The sequence below is a fragment of the Schistocerca cancellata genome, chromosome 7 (genome assembly GCF_023864275.1).
Source record: "Schistocerca cancellata isolate TAMUIC-IGC-003103 chromosome 7, iqSchCanc2.1, whole genome shotgun sequence".
Classification (NCBI taxonomy): Eukaryota; Metazoa; Arthropoda; class Insecta; order Orthoptera; family Acrididae; genus Schistocerca; species Schistocerca cancellata.
This window is the reverse complement of record NC_064632.1, coordinates 346,411,785-346,437,454: the sequence shown is the minus strand read 5'-3', so window position 1 is coordinate 346,437,454 and position 25,670 is coordinate 346,411,785. Positions and strand designations below refer to the sequence as shown.

The window sequence follows — 25,670 nt, the reverse complement described above, 5'->3', positions numbered from 1 at the left end:
CTTGAAAACACTACCCTGGCGAGCACGATCTCCATATCTCTCCCCAATTGAACGTTTGGAACATTGTGGGCAGAGCGCTCCAACCTGCTCGGGATTTTGATATTGTAGCAATTTTCAGAGTGATTTTAGTAAACATGTCTTGTGTCATACTCGACAATATTTGTGAGTAAAATGTACTACGGTTTTTTACTGACGATACACTACAGTTCCACATTATGACGTCAATATGTTCAAAATAAAAAAACAAATTGTGCTGAATGTCGATGATTATCGTATATATATATGTGAGGGAGACCATCTGGTATTGTAAACAACATTAAAAAACCAATGTATAGAAAAAATGAACTATCATTACCTTTAGCGTTTCGAAGATTTTCAGCAATGTTTTACCTCATCAAAAACCATTTGATGCAACGATTTACATAATCTAACACCTTTTGACGGGGGAAGATGATAATACATAATGTTCTACGTCAACGAAATGTAATTGACGTTAATAATTGGCTGATGTAGCTATTTATTATTTTCAGTTTTAGACCTCCACTGGAGGAACTTTCAACATCTGATATAATCACAAGTTTCTCATTAATGCTTCACCTAATCTGTTACTATCTTAGAGAGGAAGTGAGTGATGCATCATGTTCGGTATTACAAGACAACAGCCGTTCCTGACTGGCTATATAGCTTTCTACTGCTTTCTATCCTTGGCCAAGTTTAGGTTGTGTTATTGATGGTACAAAGATCGAACAACCATAAGTGATGATGCTTTAAAAGATTTTCACTAATATTTCACTTCGATAAGCACTTTCTTCGGAAGCAAGAAGGTAATGCATCGTGTTGTACACTAGAAAAATGTAACTTACATTAATAACTGGATTTTCTTCGTGACATTTGCGACGTAACTTGATGTTAGAAAAGGCGCGGCTCGTGGTTTCTGTACCGAGGAAGGCTACAACGTTCACTGACCATAACTACGGTGTCAGGACTCACATGGTTTAAATATTTTATTTTCTTCCATTTTTAATAATCTACTTATAAATAATACCAAGGATTAAGTCGTACACAAGACCAATTCGAAGTTTTGCTACGAAAGTCACTTTCACAGCACTTTTGAGCAAAAACCGTGCTAAATTGGCGTGCTTTGTATAGATCTGCAGAGCGCTGTACTACTTATACTGCGTTTTCTCGTAACTACAGTCGATAGTGAAACTACGAAAAATACCAAATACATGTTAACTTCATGAACTCTTAGATCAGGGTGGCAGACGCTTGGTTTGCTTCTGTCAATAAAATACAGGACAGGATCTTTGACGTCATTATTTCCTCCAATGAACTCATATACTAGCGGAATTTGCTTACCCAACATTACGCGTACCACTTTAGCAATGATCGTTAAATGCAGTTATTTAATCTGGTTTAGAAACTTTAAATGTGCAGACCAGAAAATTAAGATACATTTCTCCTTTCTAAGTAGATCCAAAGGGAATAGAGGTTTATAAAGAAAACCTTTCGTATTTCTAATGCATTAAATGTCCTAGGATACATCAATTTCTGTGACTACTCCATCACATGGTCACCTACCATTGTTATTTACGGTGCACACTGACTTTCAATGTTTCATGCTCTTACCCAGATTTTTTCGTATACCCTTTTGAAAATAATTTGCGGGCCCTGGTTACGCTTTTGAAAATGCTTATTCTTTTCCTAATAGCAGTTCACAGTCTTTCTAGTAATTTTTTCAAATAAACTGGTTTGTGTCTTTCGATTTCAACCTCTTCCATTTCCAGTTTGCTTTAGAATACAAGTGCACAGAACGCATTAACTGGATTGAAATTTAAAAAAAAATGACATCAGTATTTCGACATCCTGTGTCAAAGACTGCGTAAAAGCATCAATAAAACCAGTATTTAACTATCTGGTTACTGGCTCAAGACTTATTCAATGTGTTGTCCACCGTTTCCTGCCACACGATGAAGTCAAGCAACGGCATGTTCCGCAGCAGATCGCTGTGTCTCAGGGGTCACGTTCAAAGTGCGTTGCGCAATGATTGCCTTCACTTCAACTGCGTTTGTGATTGGAGCACTGAACACAGCGTCTTCCAGCTAACCCTACAACCAGAAGTCATGTTCATTGGGGTCAGGTGATCTGAATCGCCAGGGTGTAGGGAAACGATGGCTGATAAGTCTAGCGTATCCAAAATGTCGCTGCAGTAGCTGCTTCATTGGCTGTGCAACAAGCGGAGGAACGCCAATCTGCATATAAATGATACTACCCATCATCCAAGCTGTGAAAGTGTAGGAACAAAATTGGTGTGCGAAAGAGTCTCACTTCGTTTACCACTTACTACACAGGTAGCAGGACCCGCAGGACCCATATCCATGAAAAAACGTGGCCCTACGATAATCGATGCCGTCAAGCCGCACCACACGCTTTCCTTTGCAGAATGAAGAGGTGCCGGCTGATGTGGGAGGGGATTTTCCTTTCACCATATTCTACAATTCTATGTACTGAAGAATCCTAGAAAAGGTAAATACGCTTCATCTGCCCACAGAATGTTCCATGGCCGTCCGTCGTCTGTTGTGTCCTGCGGTCGGCAGGTAAAAGTACTACCAGTCAATTTGAACACACTTTACTATAATTAAAAGAATGCCTTCTTGGAATACACTACGTTTTAAACGCAGGAACAACAAGTGAAAAACCAAATAAAGAAACAAGACTATAGAAGAAAAATACTGAGCAAAATATTCTCTACACAATGCAAAATACAACGTGCTACTACAAATGCTACAGCGAGTGAATACAATGCTGGGACCGGCGTAAGTACTGACCGGAGCTAAACTTTACCAGTCCGACAGTGTAGGCGTACTTATAAAGCCAGGTCGACGCAGTACTACGTGAGTCATATGATTTCTGATTAGTGGAACACTGTCACATGTTGTCTGGCGAAGTAGTTCCGTGTTTATTTGGTTATTCTCTTATTGTTTTTGTCAGCTGCCGATGTTTCTCTCCGCGCTCCTAGAAGGGGGTCGGCAACCCATCTTGCGTGTCGGTTGTGCGGGCCCTCTAACAATAAGAAACCGCTACGACAAGGTCCACTTTCATGCGAGCAAGGAATTGTAGAACAAGCCTTTACCTCACTGGCAGAACAGCATAAAACAACTCCTGAACATAAGTGATTTAGTATGGTTAGCAACACTGGATGTTTTGTACAATTTTATGCACCATACTCACAGACATATTCAAAGTTCGGGCAGTTACCTGTGCACTGCATGCTTGCAGAAAATGCAGACCAGCGCTCAACTTCTTCCACAATGCTGTGGTCACGTCTCCCACTGACATAGGATCAAATGTTTTCCTTCCTCTGCCATAGTGTACTTCAAAAGAAAGTATCCTTTCGGATTTCTAATCATTCTCTCCAGACTCTTGGCAGACATCGGAATAATGCCTCTTTTCATATCCCTGTGTGTATGGATCTTCTGCAGAGCTAATAGTTCACTGTCATTGTTGAAAGAGATATACCAGCAGTGTGCGATCCCTCACTGACAAGGGGAGGCCGCCAATTGTGAAATTCAGATTCGATTCATACTGTGCATAAGAAAAGCTCATGGCCAGAGGTGTAGTGTGGCAAAGCACCAAGATGCACTTCTCAGCCGTTGTCGAGAAAATCGACAGTTAAAAGACAACGTTGCGGTGGAATACTTTCTACGATTAATAATTTTCTCCAGCGTCGTGGCGCAGCGGTAAGCGCTCGGGTTCGTAATCCGAAGGTCGCCGGATCGAATCTCGCGCCATGCAATTTCTTTTTTATAATTAGTTTTTTGTAATTCAAATATATATATATATATATATATATATATATATATATATATATATATATATATATACTATTAATGAATTGCTTATGCATGTTGGTGAAGGCGGATCGCTCTCCAATTGTACCGCCTCCATTTTTCCGTTTGTTTAACAGGGTGCACCAAAGCTCTCCCGTCCGCACTGATTTTCGACGATGTTATAAGTTGCGCTAGGGACCGCATCTACCTTCTTTCGAAGTTATCAGGCAACTGCGCCAGTTATGCGGCGGCTCGTTTCGGCCCATTCAACGTCTGTTCTTCAGGTATAACGAGCGAGTAACGGAGCTTATATTTCATACCTGCCACAGCAAATTTGTGTTCGTGGAGTCTCTATTCTAATTCGAACGTTTTACTTACGCTACACGTATTCGTTTTGGAATATCGTTTCTACGTCTTCCGTTAACTAAACGTGGTTAACATTACGAAGAAAATTAATAACATTTGTGAAATACAACTTTGTTTACGAAAACATAATTATGTTCGAAGTCGCTAGTTTTTCCACGACAAACGACTTTCAACAACTTATTATATGCATAATTGTTGCAACTGATTGCCGGGAATTATATATTTGAATTACAAAAAACAAATACTAAAAAAAAGTTTGCATGGCGCGAGATTCAATCCGGCGACCTTCGGATTACGAACCCGAGCGCTTACCGTTGCACCACGACGCTGTAGAAAGTTGTTAATCGTAGAGAGTATTTCATCGCAACGGTTTCTTTTAACTGTCGATTTTCTCGACAACGGCTGAGAAGTGCATCTTGGTGCTTTGCCACATTACACATCTGGACATAAGCTTTTATTATGCTCAGTCTGAATCGAATCTGAATTTCACAATTGGCGGCCTCCCCTTGTGAGACAGTCATTCCGAGCGTCTCAGAAGCAAACTTAGGATCAGCCGCCTACGCCACGCCTTTTCGTTTGCATATTTACCGCTAACAGCGCCGTCTAGTAATAACATTTCCTTTAAAAGATTATTTTTGTTTCCAATATCTTTCACCCTTGTTCGATATAATTCCTTTCAAGTTTGACGTCATTCTGAGCAATGTTTACTTCACCCCTTTGAAACTGGAACTTCATTTATCCACTGAGATTAAAGAAAGTCATGGGATGCACTTAACAGAAATGGTCGTAACATTGTATAAAGAGGCAGTTCATTGGCAGAGCTGTCATTTATATTCAGGTGATTCATGTGGAAAGTTTTCCGACGTGATTATTGGAGCACGACCGGAATAAACCGACTTTCAGCGCGAACTGGAACTAGACGCATGGGACATCCGATTTTCGAAAACATTGGGGAATTCAGTATTCCGAGATTTATATTGTAAAGAGTGTGGTGAGAAAACGAAAATCGGACATTACCACAGACAACACAGGACCAACGGCCTTCACTTAATAACCGAGAGCAGCGGGGTTTGCGTAGAGGTTTCAGTACTAACAGACAAGGAACACTGAGTGAAATAACCGCAGAAATCAATGTGAGACGTATGATGAACGTATGCATTACGATAGTGCGGCGCAAGTTGGGCTTAGTGGGCTATGGCAGCAGACGATCGACGCGAGTGCCTTGGCTAAAAGCTCGACATCATCTGTAATGCTTCTTCAGGGCTCCTGACCATATTGAGTGGACACTAGAAAACCGTGGCCTCGTCAGATGAATCCCGGTTTCAGTTGATAACAGCTGATAGTAGGGTTCGTGTGTGATGCAGAACCTACGAATCAATCGACCCAGGTTGTCAACAAGACACTGAGCAAGCTGGTGGTTTCTCGAATGGAGTGCGCTGTGTCTGCATGGAATGGACGGGGTCCGCTGGTCCAACTGAACCGATCGTTGACTGGAAATGTACGTTCGCTACTTATGGATGATCTGCAGTCATTCACGGACTTCATGAAACTTCGTGGCAGATTAAAACCGGATCGAGACTCGAACTCGGAACCTAAGCCTTTCGCGGGCAAGTGCTCTACCAACTGAGCTACCCAAGCACGACTCACGACCCGTCCCCACAGCTTCAGTTTTTCCAGTGCCTCATCTCCTACTTTCCTAACTTCACAGAAGCTCTTCTGCGAACTTTGCAGAACCAGCACTCCTGGAAGAAATGATATTGCGGAGACATGGCTTAGCCACAGCCAGGGGCGTGGTTCCAGAATGAGATTTTTACTTTGCAGTAGCGCGTGCACTGATATGAAACTTCCTGGCAGATTAAAACTATGTGCCGGACTCGAGCCTGGGACCTCTTGATCCGCCACAGAGTTTTAATTTTCCAGGAAGTTTCATATCAACGAACACTCCGCTGCAGAGTGAAAATCTCATTCTGGCACAGACTTAATTTTAACGTGACAATTGTAATCTCCCTTCTCCGTCCTTCTTAAAGCTATTGTCCACATTAAACAACGCCCAGTCCAAGGAATTAATAAGCTAAGTCTCCATGAAGATTCTGAGAGGAGCGAAGATTACAATAAACTTCCAAGTTTACTTAGCCCGTCGTGTTGAGATAGCTGCAGTTCTTCTTTTCTAAGGGTTTGATTCTTGAAGCTGAAAGTCTCACATCATGTCCTCAGGGTTGGTTTGAACTAAGTAAATTTGAAGATTGTTGTTGCAGAATATTTTTACACAAAATACATTTCTTCACATTTTAGTATATCATACAGTTTTATAATTTTTCACATTAACTAAGCCGATATTACTTTTTTCGCACCTGTTATAGAAGAATACGTCGGTTCACATCAGAGGCACGCTTACGACTCTCTCACTCTGCGCAAAAAACAATATTCCAAAGGGTTTACAATTTTTCTTAAAAAATTAATTCCTACAAGTTTTCTTTACACTATCAATTTCGGTTATTATTTCATAAATGAATCCAGAAATAAACATAGTAAATTGTATAGGACGGCTTTAGAATTAATAGAAATTTTAAGTGAGCAAATAATTCGTAATTTCAAATGTTTCTAAAAAAATTATTTTAACTTACATTCAGAACTAGTAACTTTCGATTATAGCATCGAAATTAAAGTATTTTATAAGGTAATTCCTTTTCATAAATTTTAGCTTGAAATGTAACATACTGTGTACAAAATTATATGAAAGATTTCAGAAAAGCAACTGAGACAATACTGACCTGTCCAAAATTTAAAAATAATATTGGTATCGCCTACTGCTGTTGAGGAAAAGTAACGCTAGAAGAGGATGTCCCGGTACATAGTGCGCCATGTCACCGGGCTACTACTGTTCGCAATTGGTTTGGAGAACATTCTCAGCAATTCGAGCGAATGACTTTTCTATCGAGGTCGCACAACACGAAACCTGTCGAACATCTGTGGGATACTACCGAGAGCTTAGGTCGTGCACATGACTCTGCACCGGAAACAATTACGCAATTATACACAATTGTCCAGGCACCATAGTTCAGTATTCCCGCGGAGGATCTCCAAAGGCTTTTTGAGTCCATGCGACGTCGAGTTGCTGAAATATGACGGCCAAAATAAGGTCCTAGACGATATTAAGAGATATGCCATTGTCTCCACAGTATAATCTCCATGTATGCATGTGAATACAACATTTTCTTCTGCTTCTTCAGCGTCCGTCTTGAACCAGTGGAATCTCGGGAAGCACTTGCAGCTATGTTTCCCTCCGAAGTCCTCTTTGTTGTGCGACTGGAAGAGTTAGTTGTTCCTGCAACTCTATCAAGCACATCGTAAAAGTGACTTTGGCTTCGTCCTTGAGCTGGAATTGCTTTTAATCATATGTACCCGATTGCGAGAAATATTCTCTGTACCTGCACTGATCGCTCACTGCGATACCATACCCTGTAGATGCTCTGACACTCTGCTGATTGGGTCACTCCTTCGGCACATCGGATGGAATCGCCCAGTGCTTAGAACAAGAATATGTTACGATCACGATATTTGTGCAAGCTCTACCGATAACTTTATGTTAACGGTACTTACGAAGCCTCTTGTCGATAACAGTCGCTGAAAAGCGAAGCCGTACGCTTATACTCCCATTTCTCTGTGCAGGGCGTACCACAATATGGCCAGCGAAGCGCAGTCTCCTTCAGTGGCGGCGGCAGCAGAGACTGCCAGCGACCTCAACCACTTGCTGCGGCCTCTGCACTGGACGGCCGTCATGCCACACCCACGCGGCAGCGCCACATCACTTATCTGCTACCGACTCTACACCTTCGGCTTGATAGCCTTGAACTTGTCGTTCTTCGCCTCCACGGTCATCGTGTTGTACAGCGAGGGCACAGCAGACCTGGACGTTTTCACGCTGACGCTCAGCGTCGCAGACACAAACGGCACGTGGCTCTTCCGCATGGCGCACACCTTTGTGTGCGAGCGTGCCTTCCATAAGCTCTCACATCAGGTTAGTTTCGGAAATATGATAGAGTGTGTGGCGTTCTTGCGACTCCTCTCACGTTGTTTTACTTTCCTAGATTCTGGATGCTTACTAATCTTATTCGTGAGTTACTTGTTTTATCTCTAAGTATTCTACCACAGAAAGTTGACAACTGCGGTAAACTGACTCAGTTCACACTTATAGGCAGCACCATCACACTGATACTACTCACATTTCTGACAGTGTAGCACTAAGAGTCTCAGTGCTGTGTGTGTCAGATTATTGTAGTGCTTGTAGCCGGATATCTTGTAAGTTCCAACACATACGAGGGTCACTCCAAAAGAAATGCACACCATTTTTTCTTAAATCCATCTTTTATTCTAAATGTTTGATAGTTTTACAGTGTGTAGATACATCATTCAGAAACAATATTTTCATTTCTCCACATAATTTCTATCCCTCTCAACTGCCCTACGCCATCGCCTGTATACCAGCACGGTAAAATTCTGGAGCAACCTGTTGGAGCCACTGTTTGGCATTGTGTACAAGGTAGTAATCATCTCCAAACCTTGTTCCACAAAGAGAGTCTTTCAGTTTCCCAAAGAGATGATAGTCACATGGAGCCAGGTCAGGACTGTAAGGTGGGTGTTTCAGTATTGTCCATCAGAGCTTTGTGATCTCTTCCATAGTTTTTTGACTGACATGTGGCCGTGCTTTGTCGTGCAACAGCAAAACATCCTGCTTCTGCCGATGTCGTCGAACACGACTCAGTCGAGCTACAAGTTTCTTCAGTGTCGTCACATATGCATCAGAATTTATGGTGGTACCAGTTGGCATGATGTCCACAAGTAAGAGTCCTTCGGAATCGAAAAACACCGTAGCCATAACTTTTCTAACATAAAGTGTGGTTTTGAATTTTTTTTCTTGGGTGAATTTTCATGATGCCACTCTATTGATTGCCTCTTCTTCTCTGGTGATAAAATGATGGAGACATGTTTCATGGCCTGCCACAGTTCTTCCAAGAAATTCATCTCCACCATTCTCGTACTGTCCCGAAAGTTCGCTGCATACCGTTTTTCTTGTTTCTTTGTGAGCCACTGTCAACATCCTGGGAACTCACCTGGCACAAACCTTTTTTAACGCCAACACTTTCAGTATTCTGCAAACACTTCTTCCCCTATCCCAAAGTAGCGTGACTGTGATGCGTCTGTCAGCAGTCACCAATTCGTCAACTCTCTGCACATTGTCTGGAGTGTGTGCAGTAAGAGGACTGCCGCTGCGAGGACAATCCTCAGTATTGCCGTGTCCGCTTTCATCACGTAACCTGCTTGCCCACAGATTCACTGTACTGCGATCGACAGCAGCATCTCCATATCCCTTTTCAACCTCTTTTGGATGTTTCCCACTGTCTCGTTTTCACAGCACAGGAATTCTATGACAGCACGTTGCTTCTGAGGAACGTCAAGTTTATCAGCCATCCTGAAGACATGCTGTGACGGTGCCACTCACGGGAACAGGTTGAACTAAGTTTGAAAACAGGCGGGAAGTATCTATTTACACACTGTAAAAGTTTCACACATGAAGAATGGAAACTGTATATTTACAAAAATAGTGTGCATTTCTTTTGCACTGACCCTCGTACAACGCCAACTAATGTGAACAAGGCTTTTCCTCCTTACATAGGGTGCTTACGAGAAACGTGATCCAACGACGGCATATGATGTAAAAGTTATGGGCACCCGCGCTTGCCACTACACGTCCCATTGGGCTTCAAGCCTTACTTTGTAGGCTGACGGACCGTCGATGGAACCACTCGTAATGTTGTTTGTTATTCTGTGGTCGCGACTCATTGCCACGATTCCCAGTGAAGAACATCGCGTAGAAAGGCCTTGTGTCCGGAGAATGTAATGCTCTGTTGCCTTGGTAGATTTGGGTTTCGGACATGAGTTTCCATCCGCCGTTTATTTTTCCTGTACGCAGAACGACAATGGAGATTTTAGTGGGTTCTGGGAGAAAACTGAACTGCATAAACTGCAGATGGAAACCCGTGGCCGAAACCGTGATCCACCGAGGCAAAAGAGCTTCACATTCATGGAAAGAAAGGGCTGTCTACGCAGGAGCAAACTCCATCCTCTACTGACCATCGTGACATTCACTCTTCCATGCGTCAATGTATAAAGTCATGTTAGCTGCTGGAGGGGCAATCCAGGGGGCAGGCGGCGGCGCCTGTAACTTCGCCGCTCTGTAGCGTCCTTGGATGACGTTTGTCGCAACAGTTCCGAGACAACCTTCAAATTGATAAATAGACAATATGGGTTTCACAGCCACTAATTATTTATGGGTTATTCTTGTTGGTCCTACTAAAAAATTTAAACACCTCACTACTAGTTTCGGCCGAATGTCCATTAACAAGCTAAGCTGACGTAAACGTCAGTGTTACCAGCTGTAGTGGCCCTTGCTTCTTGACGAAAACGGCTGTACACAGATATTACTGTAAAAAAAATTTACGTACTACGGTATACTCAAAAAAGCAAATAATTTTGTTCAGATTGAGGTAAAACATTCCTTCCGTTTTAGCCATTTCAGCTTAATCATGGTCATTTGACCGAAAGAAGAAACGCGCTGCTAGGAGTCAGAGGAATAAAGGGAAAGGCTACTAGATGATGAAGTTATACTTCTTGCTGGTGAGGTTTCCCGTTTACGCTTGATAATTGGATACAAACAGACAGCTATCAGAATATTCACCCACTACTGCCATTGCCATCCGTATTTACTCCATGATTTTGGTACGTTGGACCAATTCCGTACGGACGCAATATTATTTCACTCCCATGCGGAACCAGTTATTCCGATTTAATGTTTTGCAGCCAGCTAGTTTACTATCAATATGCGCCTTGGCGATCTCACTTGTGGTTGACCCTGCTTGTTCATGTTTTTCCTATCACTTACTTATCATGTTTATAGTAACTGGTCGTGTTCATGGTTTATTTGCGTAACTTTGTTTTTATCATGCCCATCCTCCTGTGCCAAGATGATCAGAATTCCTTCATCCAAGTTTTAAATGTTCACTTGTTTACCTCAGGGTGTTGCTTAGGTGTCTTGCCTTTCGATAATAAAACTAGCTGTTGCAGTGACCGTTTGTTTCAATTATGGTTAGGTGATCTCTCCTCTCATTAATATCTCTATACGTGTGGTTTGGTACCCACATTTTCATTTTTATTATGCCACCCCTATTAATTGTCATTCAGTAAGACATTTCTGTTATGTGGCATTATTGTTATCTTTAAGTAATATGCATGATTGTTTGGGCTCACCGCAAGTTGGACTGTAGGATCGTAAGGTTACGGAAAAGAGCACACCTGACACACTACAAAGCTGGTTTTTTTTTTCAGGAATGTTGAAGCAGGACGATGCGTACAGAAAATTGTAGCTCCGAACCCTTACTTCCAACGGTCACTGCATGCAGTGGATCTGTTCCATGTTCAAACCTAAAGTTATTGCGGTAAATTGCTACGAGTTGGTGTCAATCTAAAAGGATGTTGAGACAAGGTAGTGGGTTACTAACGTCACAACTTGTCACATATCAGGAGCAGATCCTCGTCTCCAAGCCACTTTCATTGCGTCCACCGTAGTGAATATGACACAGCTCTTGATATACTGGTCGGATAACCTATTGGAGGTACTTCCCCCCCAGAACCTAATGTACCTAACAACACCCTAGTCCATTCAGGACTGGACGAACTGATGCAAACGTATGAAGGACGCACTAGAATGTAGTGGATGCTCCAGTATGTAGTGACATACCGTGATGAGCAATTCATTTAAGTCATGGCAGTAAGTCTTTCTGTTCCTGGTGCTGTTGTGATTACGACTCTACTTAATGTAACCTTTATCCCCTGTAGGTGCTAAAATGCTTGACGACTAGAGCTACCAGAGCATCGATAGCCAGAAGATTGGGTTCGGTTTGGAAAACACTAATTACTGTAATAAGACGCCAATGAACAGTGCGGTTCTCCCTGAAATATAAAAGTAAAATTGACGAATATTATACATATCTGTCAAACTATGAATGTGTTGAGAGATTTTTCCAGAAATCTAAATGGATGACTAGCTAGTACAATGGAATTCCTAAAGGGGACAGGAGTGTTGTGCCACGTTTCTGACTGGTATAACGAATGGCTTTTGCTAAAGAATCAGCAAAACAACATCATAAGGAGACTATCGCAAAATGTTGGCAACCTGGTGCAAGAACTAATATTAATTGAGTTGAGAATGCTGAACACATTACGATGCAGACAGGGCTACTGAAAACGCTGATGTAAATGTAGAAAAGAATTTATTCATTTTGAGTAATCAGCAGGAACGATCTGTCTAACTTGGTAAAAGCTTTCTAAAGCCAGAATCGCATAAATATTTCTTTATTAACAAAACCGGTTTCGACAGACTTTGCTATCATCTTCAGGTTGAGGAACTTCTTATTGTACGATGCCTTCTGTATTGAGGGCTCGTGGATATCATAAATTGGATCAAGATGAAGCTGTTTATGTGTGGTGTAAAGAATCTGGCGTTTCTGATTCTGCAAGACTTGCTGGTGTTTTGCACAGCATATTATCGTAAATGAAGATTGCTGATACCCGAAAAGGGAACTACATATTGTCTGAGAAGCGATTCTTTGTGCTGCAGTTCTCAAGGGCAGTCTGGGATGCTCCCTGGGTGGGGCACTCTATTGAATTCAGAGATTCGCAGCTCGATTGCATAGCACAACACAGAACTGTGAGCCGTAGTGAACTGGAAGACCTGGAGGTGACAGCAAAGTCTGTTGAAACCAGCTGTTGAAAATAAATAAATATTTATTCGATCTTGGCTTTCGAAGTTTACACTATGAATATAAAGCTAGGAATAGTGGTATCGTGCAGCCGGACGATTTTCCTCGGCATCTAAGACCTGTTATGACTTAGTGTGCACAATCGCTGCTGTTTCAGAAGCACTAACCGAACCAACTTGTAGATTTAATGCCAAAATTCAGACTGGCGTTATTATTTATGCAGTCACGGACAGCCAATAGTTATGAGGTGAGCTCTACACCCATCTTCCCTCTCAGAGGAGTAGGGATTTGTCCATGTCAGACGCTTCCATTAATAGCAGCAAGTCGCTGCAAGTGTGACTGCTGCCGCCTTGGCTCCTTCACACTGTCGATGACCCAATGAGAGACTTATGGTCATCTTCCTGGTGGGCCATGAACTAGAGTCTGGGCCACCTAGCTGCCAGGCCATCACTACCTGAGTGGGCGAAGACTGTCACTGTACATATGCCTTTGAGTGGCATTCACTGTTGCTGTCCACCAACATCCAGGCGGGGTGTCGAGATTTGATACTGCCCGGCCCAGTACGTGTCGTGCTGAAAATAGGGGCAGAGGAGATGCCTGAGGCCACATGCTGCTCGTCTGCTAGGCGTCACCTTGCGCTGCTGCCTGGGTCGGCGTCGGTGCCGCCATGCTGACTGCAGCCCCTTGCTGGTTGCCGCCGTCACCTAATGGAACACACAGCACTCCGTAGTTCTGCCTATTGCTGACACTAGTTTTTTACCAGCTATCACAGAGACCATTGATTGCGTTCTCAGATCTGTCTCCACTGCTGTAATTGTTATGGTACAAAGGAGTAATTTAGCCAGCATTGTTTCCATCACGGTCCAGTAGATGCCTACCACTAACTCGCGACAGCCTTACCCTGGGATGTGAACTGCCACACATCTGAACCTATCACAATCATCTTCACTTGGCACCACATGGGTTACACACCCCAAAGTCAACAAATTCTCTTAACTAAATTTCAGAATCACAAAATATTGTGTGTGACATAGTGGGTCATTAAAAGCCAAATTAAGTTCTAGTCTTTTAAATGGAAAAATTCTTAGGCCTATTTGAAATTGCATATCTTGAAAGTGTAACGCCACCACAAAAGTATTATTGTCGGAATAAAATCATTATTTAAAGATTGTTAGCCATTGCAGTTAGAATAAGGAAATGTAGTCCAACACGAAGTTTATAGTCTCCAGCTCTTATGTATAAAATATGTCATTGCTATGTTTATTTAAAGCGGACACAGTACCTTTACGGAGAAGCTAAATGAGTTACTCCACCTTTAATAGGGCATATACTGCTGTTTACTCTTTTACGTGTTTTGGCGCTTCAAAGTCCTTCATTTTTATAAGTTTAGATAAAACAAAATATTCTTTTCCCTCATCAGTGAATTAGCTTTCCAGCTCAGTTGATAGTAGTAAATTACAAATCACAAATGTTTTTAAAACTTATAAAATATTGTTGATAAGTAATAACTACACACAATTAAGACAAATACGATAGTAATGTACACAGTCAGGTCACGTCAATGTGAAATAACCACCGCGTGCTGGGGGGATGCGGACAACAGTGCAGTCTTTACCGTAATTTGGAATGTGACCGACCTATCACACGACCGAACGAGTATGACCATTGGCTTTTGAATCAAGGATCGAAGCATATCCGAAATACCTAAGTTTGTAAACCATGTGTCGCTGCGGTTTAAGTATGCCGCGCATGCGAAATGACGCTATCCGAAACTGGCGCCATGGCATCTGAGGTGCACGATGAGCATAGATTCGAGGGCGGGACGGGGCCTGCTGAGATGTGAATGGGCCAATAAACTTGAGATTGTTGAGCAACTGGCCACGCAGATGAACCAAAGGGCTACCAACAGCGTGTCTTCAACGACTGTTTAGCGACCGCTGTAGCATATGGGCCTCTGCAGTTGGCACCTGGTCCATGCGCTCATGCTGACTGGTGGTTATCGGACTGAAGAATGGAATTTACACGCCGGCACAGCAACTAGACGTCCACCGAGAGTCGACAGGAGGGCTTCTCCGATGATTCGCGTTGTATGCTGCATCGCATAAGACCGCCGCCGTCTACAGCCCTGCAAGAATACTTGGCAGATTTCAGACCGGAGGAGGAAGCGTTATGGTCTCGGGAATGTTTTGTGGCATTCCCTGGGCGATCTCATCATTCTGGAAGTCGCAATGGAAAACCACAACTATGCATCTGCCCTTGAGTATCATGTCCAACATAAAATGCGATTCCTATTTTCTCGGCACAATGACAACCACCTGCAAGATAATGCAATCTGTCACATAGGTCGCATGGCTTGCGCGTTTTTCTGCGAGCACCAGGATGAGTTTACCTTATTCTTCTGAGCACCAAAATCCCCGAATTCAAACCAAATCGCGAATATGTGAAACCACTTCGATCGGGCAGTTTGCGCCATACATCCTCAACCGAGATACCTAGGGCAGCCTGCCACACCTACCTTCCAGAACCTCAATGTCTCACTTCTAGCGGGTCTCTCAGTGGTCTGCTCTGCAAAAGGTGGTTATTCAGGCTTTGGAGAGGTATTCACTAAAGTGTCTGGACAGTGTATTTTTCTGGTGTAAGGTAATTGTTAACGAAAATGCCACCCACTACTTAAGTAGATTCACAGAAGATGTCTCTCCTATCGCTAACAATAGGATATAAAATGAGGAGTTCTGGACAGAAAAATATTAATGTATGTCTCATGAGAGAGATATATACAGACCCTCCTAAAAATAATGGAAATGTTTGAAGAAAGATCAAGTATGCACGACTTTTAGCTACGCTATGTCATGAAATAAAATAGTAAAATTTGTAGACTTTATCCAGTGAGAGTGAGAGACAAATATTTTTCCACAGTGATATCGGAGTGTAAATTCTGTATTGAATTTCTGCACTATGTTCGAATTCAATGAATTTTAATTGTAATCAGAAATTTGGGAGTCCCAGAGAGGTAGTTGCGATTGTATTATTCGTAAAACCACACGTACGCGTTACGGCAGTTAATGGAAAAATATAACTTGTATATAGAGATCTAAAAATAATTTCCCTGTCTTAGCTGGATTTTGGGTCTCTAGCTTGTTGAAGAACTGCTTCGAAATCATTCATTCTTAGTGAGAACGGTGTCACCAGCTCAGTACCATAAAACTCCTTCTATGGAAGGAAGGTCTCATCTCCAATTTTATGAGTGGGTAATATCGATGCGTAATCGTGAGCAACTGAGATGCGTCAGGCATCCCTGGACCATAATCTCCACCTTTGTTCAAGACAGATAAAGAATGATTCATCGTCAGCATCAGTATCTCTCAGACATTGTTATGTTTCCAACTGATGAAGGTAATGCGGTTTTTAAGACAAGGGACTTTAATGTGGTAAACGGAGGCTATGAATTACAATATGGCGAATTTGACTTCGAGCTTCCACGCTTCCCTTAAATTGCGTCCAGGTTTCTGTCTTCTTGAACATGTTGCAGCATTTTCACCATAGCCGCTATCATTCATCTCTTCCCAAAACACGTACTTATTCTTGTTCAACTTGTCTGGTGTTCAATCTCTGACTGCCTCGACGCCGATTTTTGCGTTTAAAACTTTCTAGATCACGTAATACTTATTTATTTATAACAGCTACCGCCTTTGTGAATTTAAAAGGTAGAACATGTGAAACAAAGTTCTGTGTTTCTTGCAGAGAGACCTATGCAGTGTTCTGTTACAAGTTCTATGTTTCGATCTGATGGGGGCAATAACCGAAAGGTAAAGGGCGTTAAGCAGTCTAGAAGACCTAATTAGCTAATTCCGCATTTAGGAAATTAATTACTTTTATTAAGTGCCTGTAATTGCAGTTTAGACGTCTCATAATTCTATATAACTGCAATTGTCATTAAGTCCTTTGAACATACACAGTGATGCATTTCTCTGCCTACAGGTGGGTGATGACTTCGCTGAATTCCTGACTTGGGACGACATTCCGATGCTACGCGCGCAGTGTCGCATTATGCGTCGATTCACGCTGACCTACATCTGGTTCGGCATTATTGCCTGTGCCTATTACCTGGTCTCGCCCGTCAGCGCTGAGGGCCTGCCCTTCATACTCGCTCTGCCCATTGATGCGATGCAGCCGGTAGGCTTTGCCGTAACGTGGCTCTACTGCACCGTTGTGACCCTCCACGCTGTTGTCATGACCATGGTGCTCGACTCCTTCAATGTCAGCCTCATCTCGCAGCTACGTGTACAGCTCACACTGCTCAACAAGAAAATTGTCAGTCTCGCCAGAGAGATGTCCGAGAGAACAGATAACTCTTCAGAAACGACTGACCATGCTGAACTTCGTTATCGACTGGAGAAGTGTATCCTCCACCATCAAGCAATTATCAAGTAAGAATATTACCAAGTAGTCTGGACTGTACTTTTCCTGCTTGCTTAACGCATTTGTATGCATACTTGAGACAGTATGTAAAGTACACTGTTGTGTCGGGTATTTCACCACCAGCTAAAAGTCTGTTTCTAATTCCACTATCGTATTCACATGTCTCCACCTATTCACTTTTCACCATCTATTTGTTACACGGAAATAATTTAATCATGAAAAAATTTATAGTATTTGTTGGGACTAGATAAAACTACAATCGTCAGGTCACAACTGTGGGTTATTTGAGTACTCTGAGAGATGCTTCATTTTTAACTACAACAGATGTAATATTAGTTCACGTTATTACATAAATGAATAGAAGATTTATTTAACTTTGGCAGATTTCTTTGCTACAGGATTACTGGGCAATTTGCAATTGTCATAAAACAGCAACGCATCACTTGCTGCATTATTTTATAACTGTTCTCTTCAGTTACAATGTTGAACGTTGCGACGTCTATTTCATCAGAAACTGTAACAGTCTCTTTTCTCCTGGATGATGTTGACTACTGTAGCTGAGATCTCAATCTGGAGCAGAGTTCTTGGTAGCTCGACTCGATACTGGCCTCAGTGTAAGGGCGCTGCTATGCTGAGTGGGGAGGAATGCCTTCAGTAGCGCTTCCCATACGTCACTGCAGATAGCAGCAAGCTCTCGGTAAAGTCTGTGCTATCGATTAACGTTACTGATTTTGATGTGATACCGCGATCTCCGGACGGTACCATAGTATTCAAGACCTAAAATAAATTAAATTTGACAGAAAGTGAATAGGAACTTCAGGGGCTGGGGCAAACATCACAAAACCCGTTCTGATTGCAGAACAATCAATAGATTTCGCTACAACGCAATGGGCGTTATATCTAAATTATACACGGTATCTATATTAGATATTAGTACTGGTTACTATGATAAACATTACAAGCGATGAAACTTAGTCTCAGATAAAAACTGTGTGCCAGACCGAAACTCTAACATGAAACCCTTGTCTTTTACCGACTGAGCTATCCAAGCACGACTCACTAGCAGTTCTCATAGATTTACATCCGCCTGTACCTCGCCTCGTACTTTCCATAATTTACAGAATCTCTCCTGTGAAACCTAGGAGCTAGCACTCCTGGAAGGAGGGATACTGCGAGACATGGGTTAGCCACAGCCTGGGCGAATTTCCAAAATGAATATTTCACTCTGCAGCGGAGTGTGTGCTGATATCAAACTTCCTGGCAGATTAACATATAGTTCCTAGAAATTCGCCGAGGCTGTGGCTACGCCATGTCCCCGCAATATCGTGTCTTCCAGAAGTGCTAGTCTAGCAAGTATAGCAGGAGAGCTACTGTGAAGTTTAGGAGGTAGGAGACGAGGTACTGGCGGCAGTAAAGTTGTGATACCGGGTTGTGAATCGCGTTTGGATAGCTCTGTCGGTAGAGCACTTGTACACAAAAGGCAAGGGTCCCGAGTGCGACTCTCTGACCGGCAGTCTTAATGTGATAGGAAGTTTCACATTAGTTTATACTCCGCTGCAGACTTAAATTCCATTCTGATTAAAAGAGATCTTCGAGGTAGCCTTAATATGAGTGTGAGTGTCAAAGCCTCAACAAACTACGTCTGTCTCCCAAAAACGTTAGGTTGTCCCCAAATGATGTCATTAGCTGAGTGCAACATTGTTAGAACTTCTGCATATGCCTCAACATATGCAAGTCTTTTATAATGACCTTTCTAGAAAATAAGAAATGGATCAGGGAAATTGACCTCCAAGTTGTTTAATCACCATCTTTAACATAGCGTTCCATGGTGTGCGCCAGAACAGTCTTCCTGCACCAGTATTATATCGCCATATAGGCAAAAGATCGCTGCCTGTCCTGCTTTAGATTGCGGTTAGGGCCGCTACACTAACATGCTTTCCCTACCGCATCGTACATCCACACTGTTATCAGGTGACAAAAAGAGTTGGAGTGGGCTGTGCTTATCACGTTTTTTTTCGAAAATGGCCAAATGTTCTGGGGTCTCGCATATGAAACACTGTTACACCTCTTTGACGTGGGAGGTACTATCTTTGCTTTCAGACACGTGTTGTGAGTTTACAGATGTCTCTGTCAATTGCGTGACGAACCCTGCAACTGCTGATCTCGTAGAAATGCAGTGCTGGAAGAAGGTTAATATACTGGCAATTGCTGTCCTTAAAACAGTTTTTGACGGCAGGATTTCATTCAACATAAAATCCTTTTGGACTTAATTCAATACTGACAGACCGTAGCAGTTCGTAGATGTCTAAGCGTACTCTTCCGTGAAAGTTCAGAGGTTTCAGCACACGCAATTCTGCTGTTAGTCAAAATCATGAGTCCGACTGACGCGCCAGTTCCAGCAGCTGGAAATGACCACCGTACAATCGTCCGGTCATATCACTGAATCGTCTTTGATACTGTTGATTTTTCTGGCAGCACCTCGTCTTAAACGACAGAGGACGACGCTGTAATGTATAAAGTGGATTGTGTTCCCGAGAGTTACCGATGAGTTCCTAATATGAACTGCTGTGAATTTTATGGTAACTTATTTAGTAAACACAGTCGTCATCACTTTTAAGTTATTAATTTTTTTGTTTTTCATGTGACCGGTCACTGAAAGAATGGTCCAAAAAATTTTCTGGTGTTCCTCAGGAGATGTCTGCTTGACATCATGGGATGTTACGCGCTAGTATTGTACTTTAATGGGCGTGACGATACAATTAGTAGATGAGTTCGCAGGAACTCGAATGATGTAAAGTGATGCACCCTATTTTGATATTGGAAAAACAGCAGGCAGTCTAGGTAACTCACCTGGTGAAAGATACCGAGTCGTAACCTTAAAAATTCATCGATTGGTATGCTGATATCTATACGTTTAGATTTTTCATGGCAGACCTTAAGCACATTCGGTTTATTATAGTACCATTTATTTCTGCATTAATTTAACCAGTAGTTAACAATGAACGTTAATTAAATAATATTTATACACAAATATATTTTATTGCTATACACTGAGATGATAAAAGTCATGGAATACCTACTAATATCGTGTAAAACCTCCATTTGCTTGGCATAGTGCACCAGCTCCACGTCGCGTGGACTCAACAAGTCGTTGGAAGCCCCCTGGAAAAATATTGAGGAATGGTGCCTCAATAGCAGTCCATAATGCCCGTCCCCGGTAGCTGAATGATTCGCCGGCACGGTAGCTCAGCGTGTTCGGTCAGATGGTTTATCTACCCTCTGTAATAAAAAATTGAGTGAACAGATCAAAGAACAACATGAACGGGTGTCATCGGACGTCCGCCACGAACAAATACAATGAACAACATAGGACAAAATGAGATCAATTACAAAAAAAAAGAAAAAAAATGGTCCGCGCGATACAATGTCAATCCTAAGGGTCCGGGTTCAATTCCCGGCTGCGTCAGAGATTTTCTCCGCCCGGGGACTAGGTGTTATGTTGTCCTAATCATCATAATTTCATCCCCATCGACGAGCAAATCGCCCAACGTGGCGTCAAATCGAAAGACTTACACCCGGCGAACGGTCTACCCGACGGGAGGCCCTAGTCACACGACATTTATTTATAGCAGTCCATAATAGAGAAAGTGTTACCTGCGCCAGATTTTGTTCATGATTATGTCCCATAAATGTTTTTATGGAATTCATGTCGGGCGATCTGGGTCATCAAACCATCCTCTCGTAATGTCCAGAATGATCATCGAATTAATTGCGAACACTTGTGGCCCGGTCACATCATTCATTGATTCATTGCCGTCCATAACATTGCGTCGTTGTTTGGGAACATGATATCCACGAATGACTGCAAATGGTCTAAAAATAGGCAACATCCAGAGGGCCCAATCCATTCCGTGTAAACACAGCCCACACCATCATGGCGCCACCACCAGCCTGCATAGCGCATTATTGACAATTTAGTTAGAAGGCTACGTGGTATCTGCGCAAAAATCATACCCTACCATCAGCTCTTACCAACTGAAACCGGGATTCATTTGACTAGGCCTCGGTTTTCCAGTCGTCTGTGGTCCAGCCGCTATGGTCACGAGCCCATGCGAGGCGGTGCAGGCGTTGTACTGTTAGTAGAGGCCCTCACGATGGTAGCCACTTACCATCGCCCATTAAGGCCAGATTTCGTATCGAGCAGGGTGGCGCAGTGGCTAGCACAGTGGTTCAAATGGTTCAAATGGCTCTGAGCACTATGGGACTTAACTGCTGTGGTAATCAGTCCCCTAGAACTTAGAACTACTTAAACCTAACTAACCTAAGGACATCACACACATCCATGCCCGAGGCAGGACTCGAACCTGCGACCGTAGCGGTCGCGCGGTTCCAGACTGTAGCGCCTAGAACCGCTCGGCCACCACGGCCGGCGCACTCTCGAACAACACGCACTCAAGCCTTGACATCGCATTCGGGAGGACGACGTTCAATCCAGACGGCTATCCTGATTTAGGTTTTCCGTGATTTCTTTAAATCGCTCTAGGCATTTGCTGGGATAGTTCCTGTGAAAGGGCACGGCCGATTTGCCGTCCTTCCCTAATCCCATGAGACCGATGACCTCGCTGTCTGGTCTCCTCCCCCAAACACCCCATCACTCTACCCCTATTCAGGTATCAGTCGGTCGATAACCAGATTTCGTCGCACTGTCCTTACGGATGTGGTCGTCGTACGTCCCACATTGTTTCTACGGTAATTTTGCATAATGTTGGTTGTTTGTTAGCACTGACAACTCCACGGAAACACCGCAGCTCGCGGTCGTTAAGTGAATCCCGTCGGCAGCTGCATTGTAATGCCTGGTGTTCTCAGCACATTCTTGACACTGTGGGGAGCGGAATATAGATTTTCCTAACGATTTCCGAAACGGAATGTCTCATGCCTCTAGCTCCAACAACCGTACCGCATTCAAAGTCTGTTAATTCCTAATGTGCGGCCATAATAATCATCAGAAATCATTTAACATCAATCACCTGAATGCAAATGACTGCTTCGCTAATTAACTGTCCTTTTATACCTCTTGCACGAGATGTAAATACCATATGTGCGTAACATACTGTATAAAGGGTGTCGTATTTTTTTTGAATAGGAGGATACATCAGACAGTGACTTAGTTACTTTGAAAAATTAGTAATAATATTCTCATCAGCAATCCAACGCAAGATCACTTATGGTATAACAGACAGGACAACCTGAAGATGAAGAGACAGAGAAAGTGTATGATGATAGTGAAAAGATAATTCACTAGATTGAGGGACATTATAATCTATTAATCATGGGGTAGCAGAATGCTATTGCAACAATGGTAAGGTGCTGGAGTTCAAGTCCAAAGGGCTTGGCTTCGATTACCGATCGATGCTAGGAATTTTGTTTACCACTCTTTTGGGTTCATCAAAGGTCAAAGCAACAAGAGCGCTGGGGTCGAGCGTTCCCGTGCCTGTTATGGCTGACGTGGCTGCACTCATAAAGACAGAGAATAGTGCCACGCTGTATGCACCGGACATGCCCGAGCTTGTTCAACTGTGTATGAAATCTTATGGGACTTAACTGCTAAGGTCATCAGTCCCTAAGCTTACACACTACTTAACCTAAATTATCCTAAGGACAAACACACACACCCATGCCCGAGGGAGGACTCGAACCTCCGCAGGGACCAGCCCGAGCTTGTTCTCCAGATCGTCACTGATACTGTCACTGCAGGAACAACAGAAAAATAATACATTAAACTCTACAGATGAATGCGAGCGACGTTCGTGCTCTAAATAAATCATTAAAAGAAACTAATAACAAAGCAGAATTGCTCGAACAGAAGCTCATTAGGATATAGGACGACCTTCATCAATATCAGAAACTCAATAATCTCAGACAGCAGTGATGAATCATGCTTCAGGGAAGATGTGTCTACAGGTGACGCTAAATGGTTCAAATGGCTCTGAGCACTATGCGACTTAACTTCTGAGGTCATCAGTCGCCTAGAACTTAGAACTAATTAAACCTAACTAACCTAAGGACATCACACACATCCATGCCCGAGGCAGGATTCGAACCTGCGACCGTAGCGGTCACGCGGTTCCAGACTGAAGCGCCTTTAACCGCACGGCCACATCGGCCGGTGGTGACGCTAAATCAGATGCCTTGATCTGAAACACACAGACTTATAATAAAGAAGTTCTTTTCGTGAAGAAAAAGCTCAGAAATCATCAAAATGAATAACCAATTTTCTAAGTCAGGTCTGAGAGGCGAGTATGTCAGCTATTAGGGATTACTCTAGTCAACAAATTTAAACATTTTTCTGCATCTCGTTTGTAAATGGGTGGATCTACCTAATTTTTGGGTGCTGAATATACGGGTAAAATTATTTTTTCTCTATGACGTCACATTTACACAGCAGAATAAAAAAATGGTAATAGCGAAAACTGACACAGTTAAGTCAAACAAAAATACACATTTAGAACGTCTGAAATCAATACTACTTTTTATGTATATATGGGCATGATGTCAATAAAAGGTCCAAATTAATTCAAAAGATATATTAACCTTTAATCGTCTTTGGTTTTTGAAAAAAGCCACGACCGAACTCTTCTTTTGCTTGCTGTTTCATCACTCACCCTGACAAGACCGCAGTAATAGTCACTCGTCATCGAAAGGTTCCAATGGCTTTGGTAACGGCGATCCATGGTCAGAATGTCTTGGTGAAAGCGTTCAACATGTTCATCGCTTACGGCTGCCAAATTCTTCGGGAACAAATCAAGGTTAGAATGTAAAAAGTGAATTTTAAACCCAGTGTCCTTATAGTTGTCCCACAGATCTTTCACAATGGTAACATAGTTTTTGTCTTCTCTCTTGCCCAAAAAAGCCCTTCACAATTACTTTAAAAGAAGAGCAAGCAGCTGATTGAATATCTGTGAGTTTGTGATCAATGGTTGGATCTTTCAGCAATTTTCTTATTTATGCTCCAACAAATATACGTCTTTCTGCTTTGCGTCACTTAATTTGGGAGACTTTCCTTTTAAGTGATTGCATGCCTCACCTGGTTGATCCAGAGCCTTTACAAAGTTCTTGACGAGGCCCAACCTGGTATGAATGCGAGGCAAAATGATTTTATCGGGCCCAACCAATGGGCTATTGTTCACATTTATGTTTCCAGGAACATACGACTTCCTTATAGGTCATTCCTTGACTATACAGGGTGAGTCACCTAACATTACCGCTGGATATATTTCGTAAACCACATCAATTACTGACGAATCGATTCCACAGACCGAACGTGAGGAGAGGAGCTAGTGGAATTGGTTAATACAAACCATATAAATATGCACGGAAGTATGTTCTTTAACACAAACCTACGTTTTTTTTAAAAATGGAACCACGTTAGTTTTGTTAGCACATCTGAACATATAAACAAATACTTAATCAGTGGCGTTTGTTGCATTGTAAAATGTTGATTACATCCGGAGATATTATACACTAAATTTGACGCTTGAGTACAATTCCTCCGCTGTTCGATCGTGTGTATCGGAGAGCACCGAATTACGTAGGGATCCAAAGGGAACGGTGATGGACCTTAGGTACAGAAGAGACTGGAACAGTACGTTACGTCCTCATGCTAACACCTTTATATTGGTCTTTTTACATGAGGGGTGAGGTACACGTTCGACGGGCGTTTCATAGCACGTGGAGGACGCATAAATTGGCCAGCCCGTTCTCCTGATCTTACACCTCTGGACTTCTTTCTGTGGGGTACGTTAAAGGAGAATGTGTACCGTGATGTGCCTAAAACCCCAGAGGATATGAAACAACGTATTGTGGCAGCCTGCGGCGGCATTACACTAGATGTACTGCGGCGTGTACGACATTCATTACGCCAAAGATTGCAATTGTATGCAGCAAATGATGGCCACCACATTGAACATCTATTGGCCTGACATGTCGGGACACACTCTATTCCACTCCGTAATTGAAACCGGAAACCACGTGTGTACGTGTACCTCACCCCTCATGGTAATGTACATGTGCGTCAGTGAAAAGGACCAATAAAAAGGTGTTAGCATGTGGACGTAATGTGCTGTTCCAGTCTCTTCTGTACCTAAGGTCCATCACCGTTCCCTTTGGATCCCTACGTAATTAGGTGCTCTCCGATACACACGATCGAACAGCGGAGGAGTGGTACTCAAGCGTCAACTTT

General features: G+C 42.7%; 1 protein-coding gene across 1 annotated transcript in view; it reads left to right on the top strand.

Annotated features, from left to right (window-relative positions):
* The window catches only part of LOC126092768 (odorant receptor Or2-like), a 90,000-nt gene that overhangs the window by 34,077 nt on the left and 30,253 nt on the right, over window positions 1-25,670 (top strand). The window contains exons 2-3 of the mRNA XM_049908496.1: window positions 7,866-8,214; window positions 16,991-17,439. Of these exons, the coding sequence (XP_049764453.1) occupies window positions 7,866-8,214; window positions 16,991-17,439 (798 nt within the window). The remainder of the gene's footprint in view (window positions 1-7,865; window positions 8,215-16,990; window positions 17,440-25,670) is intronic.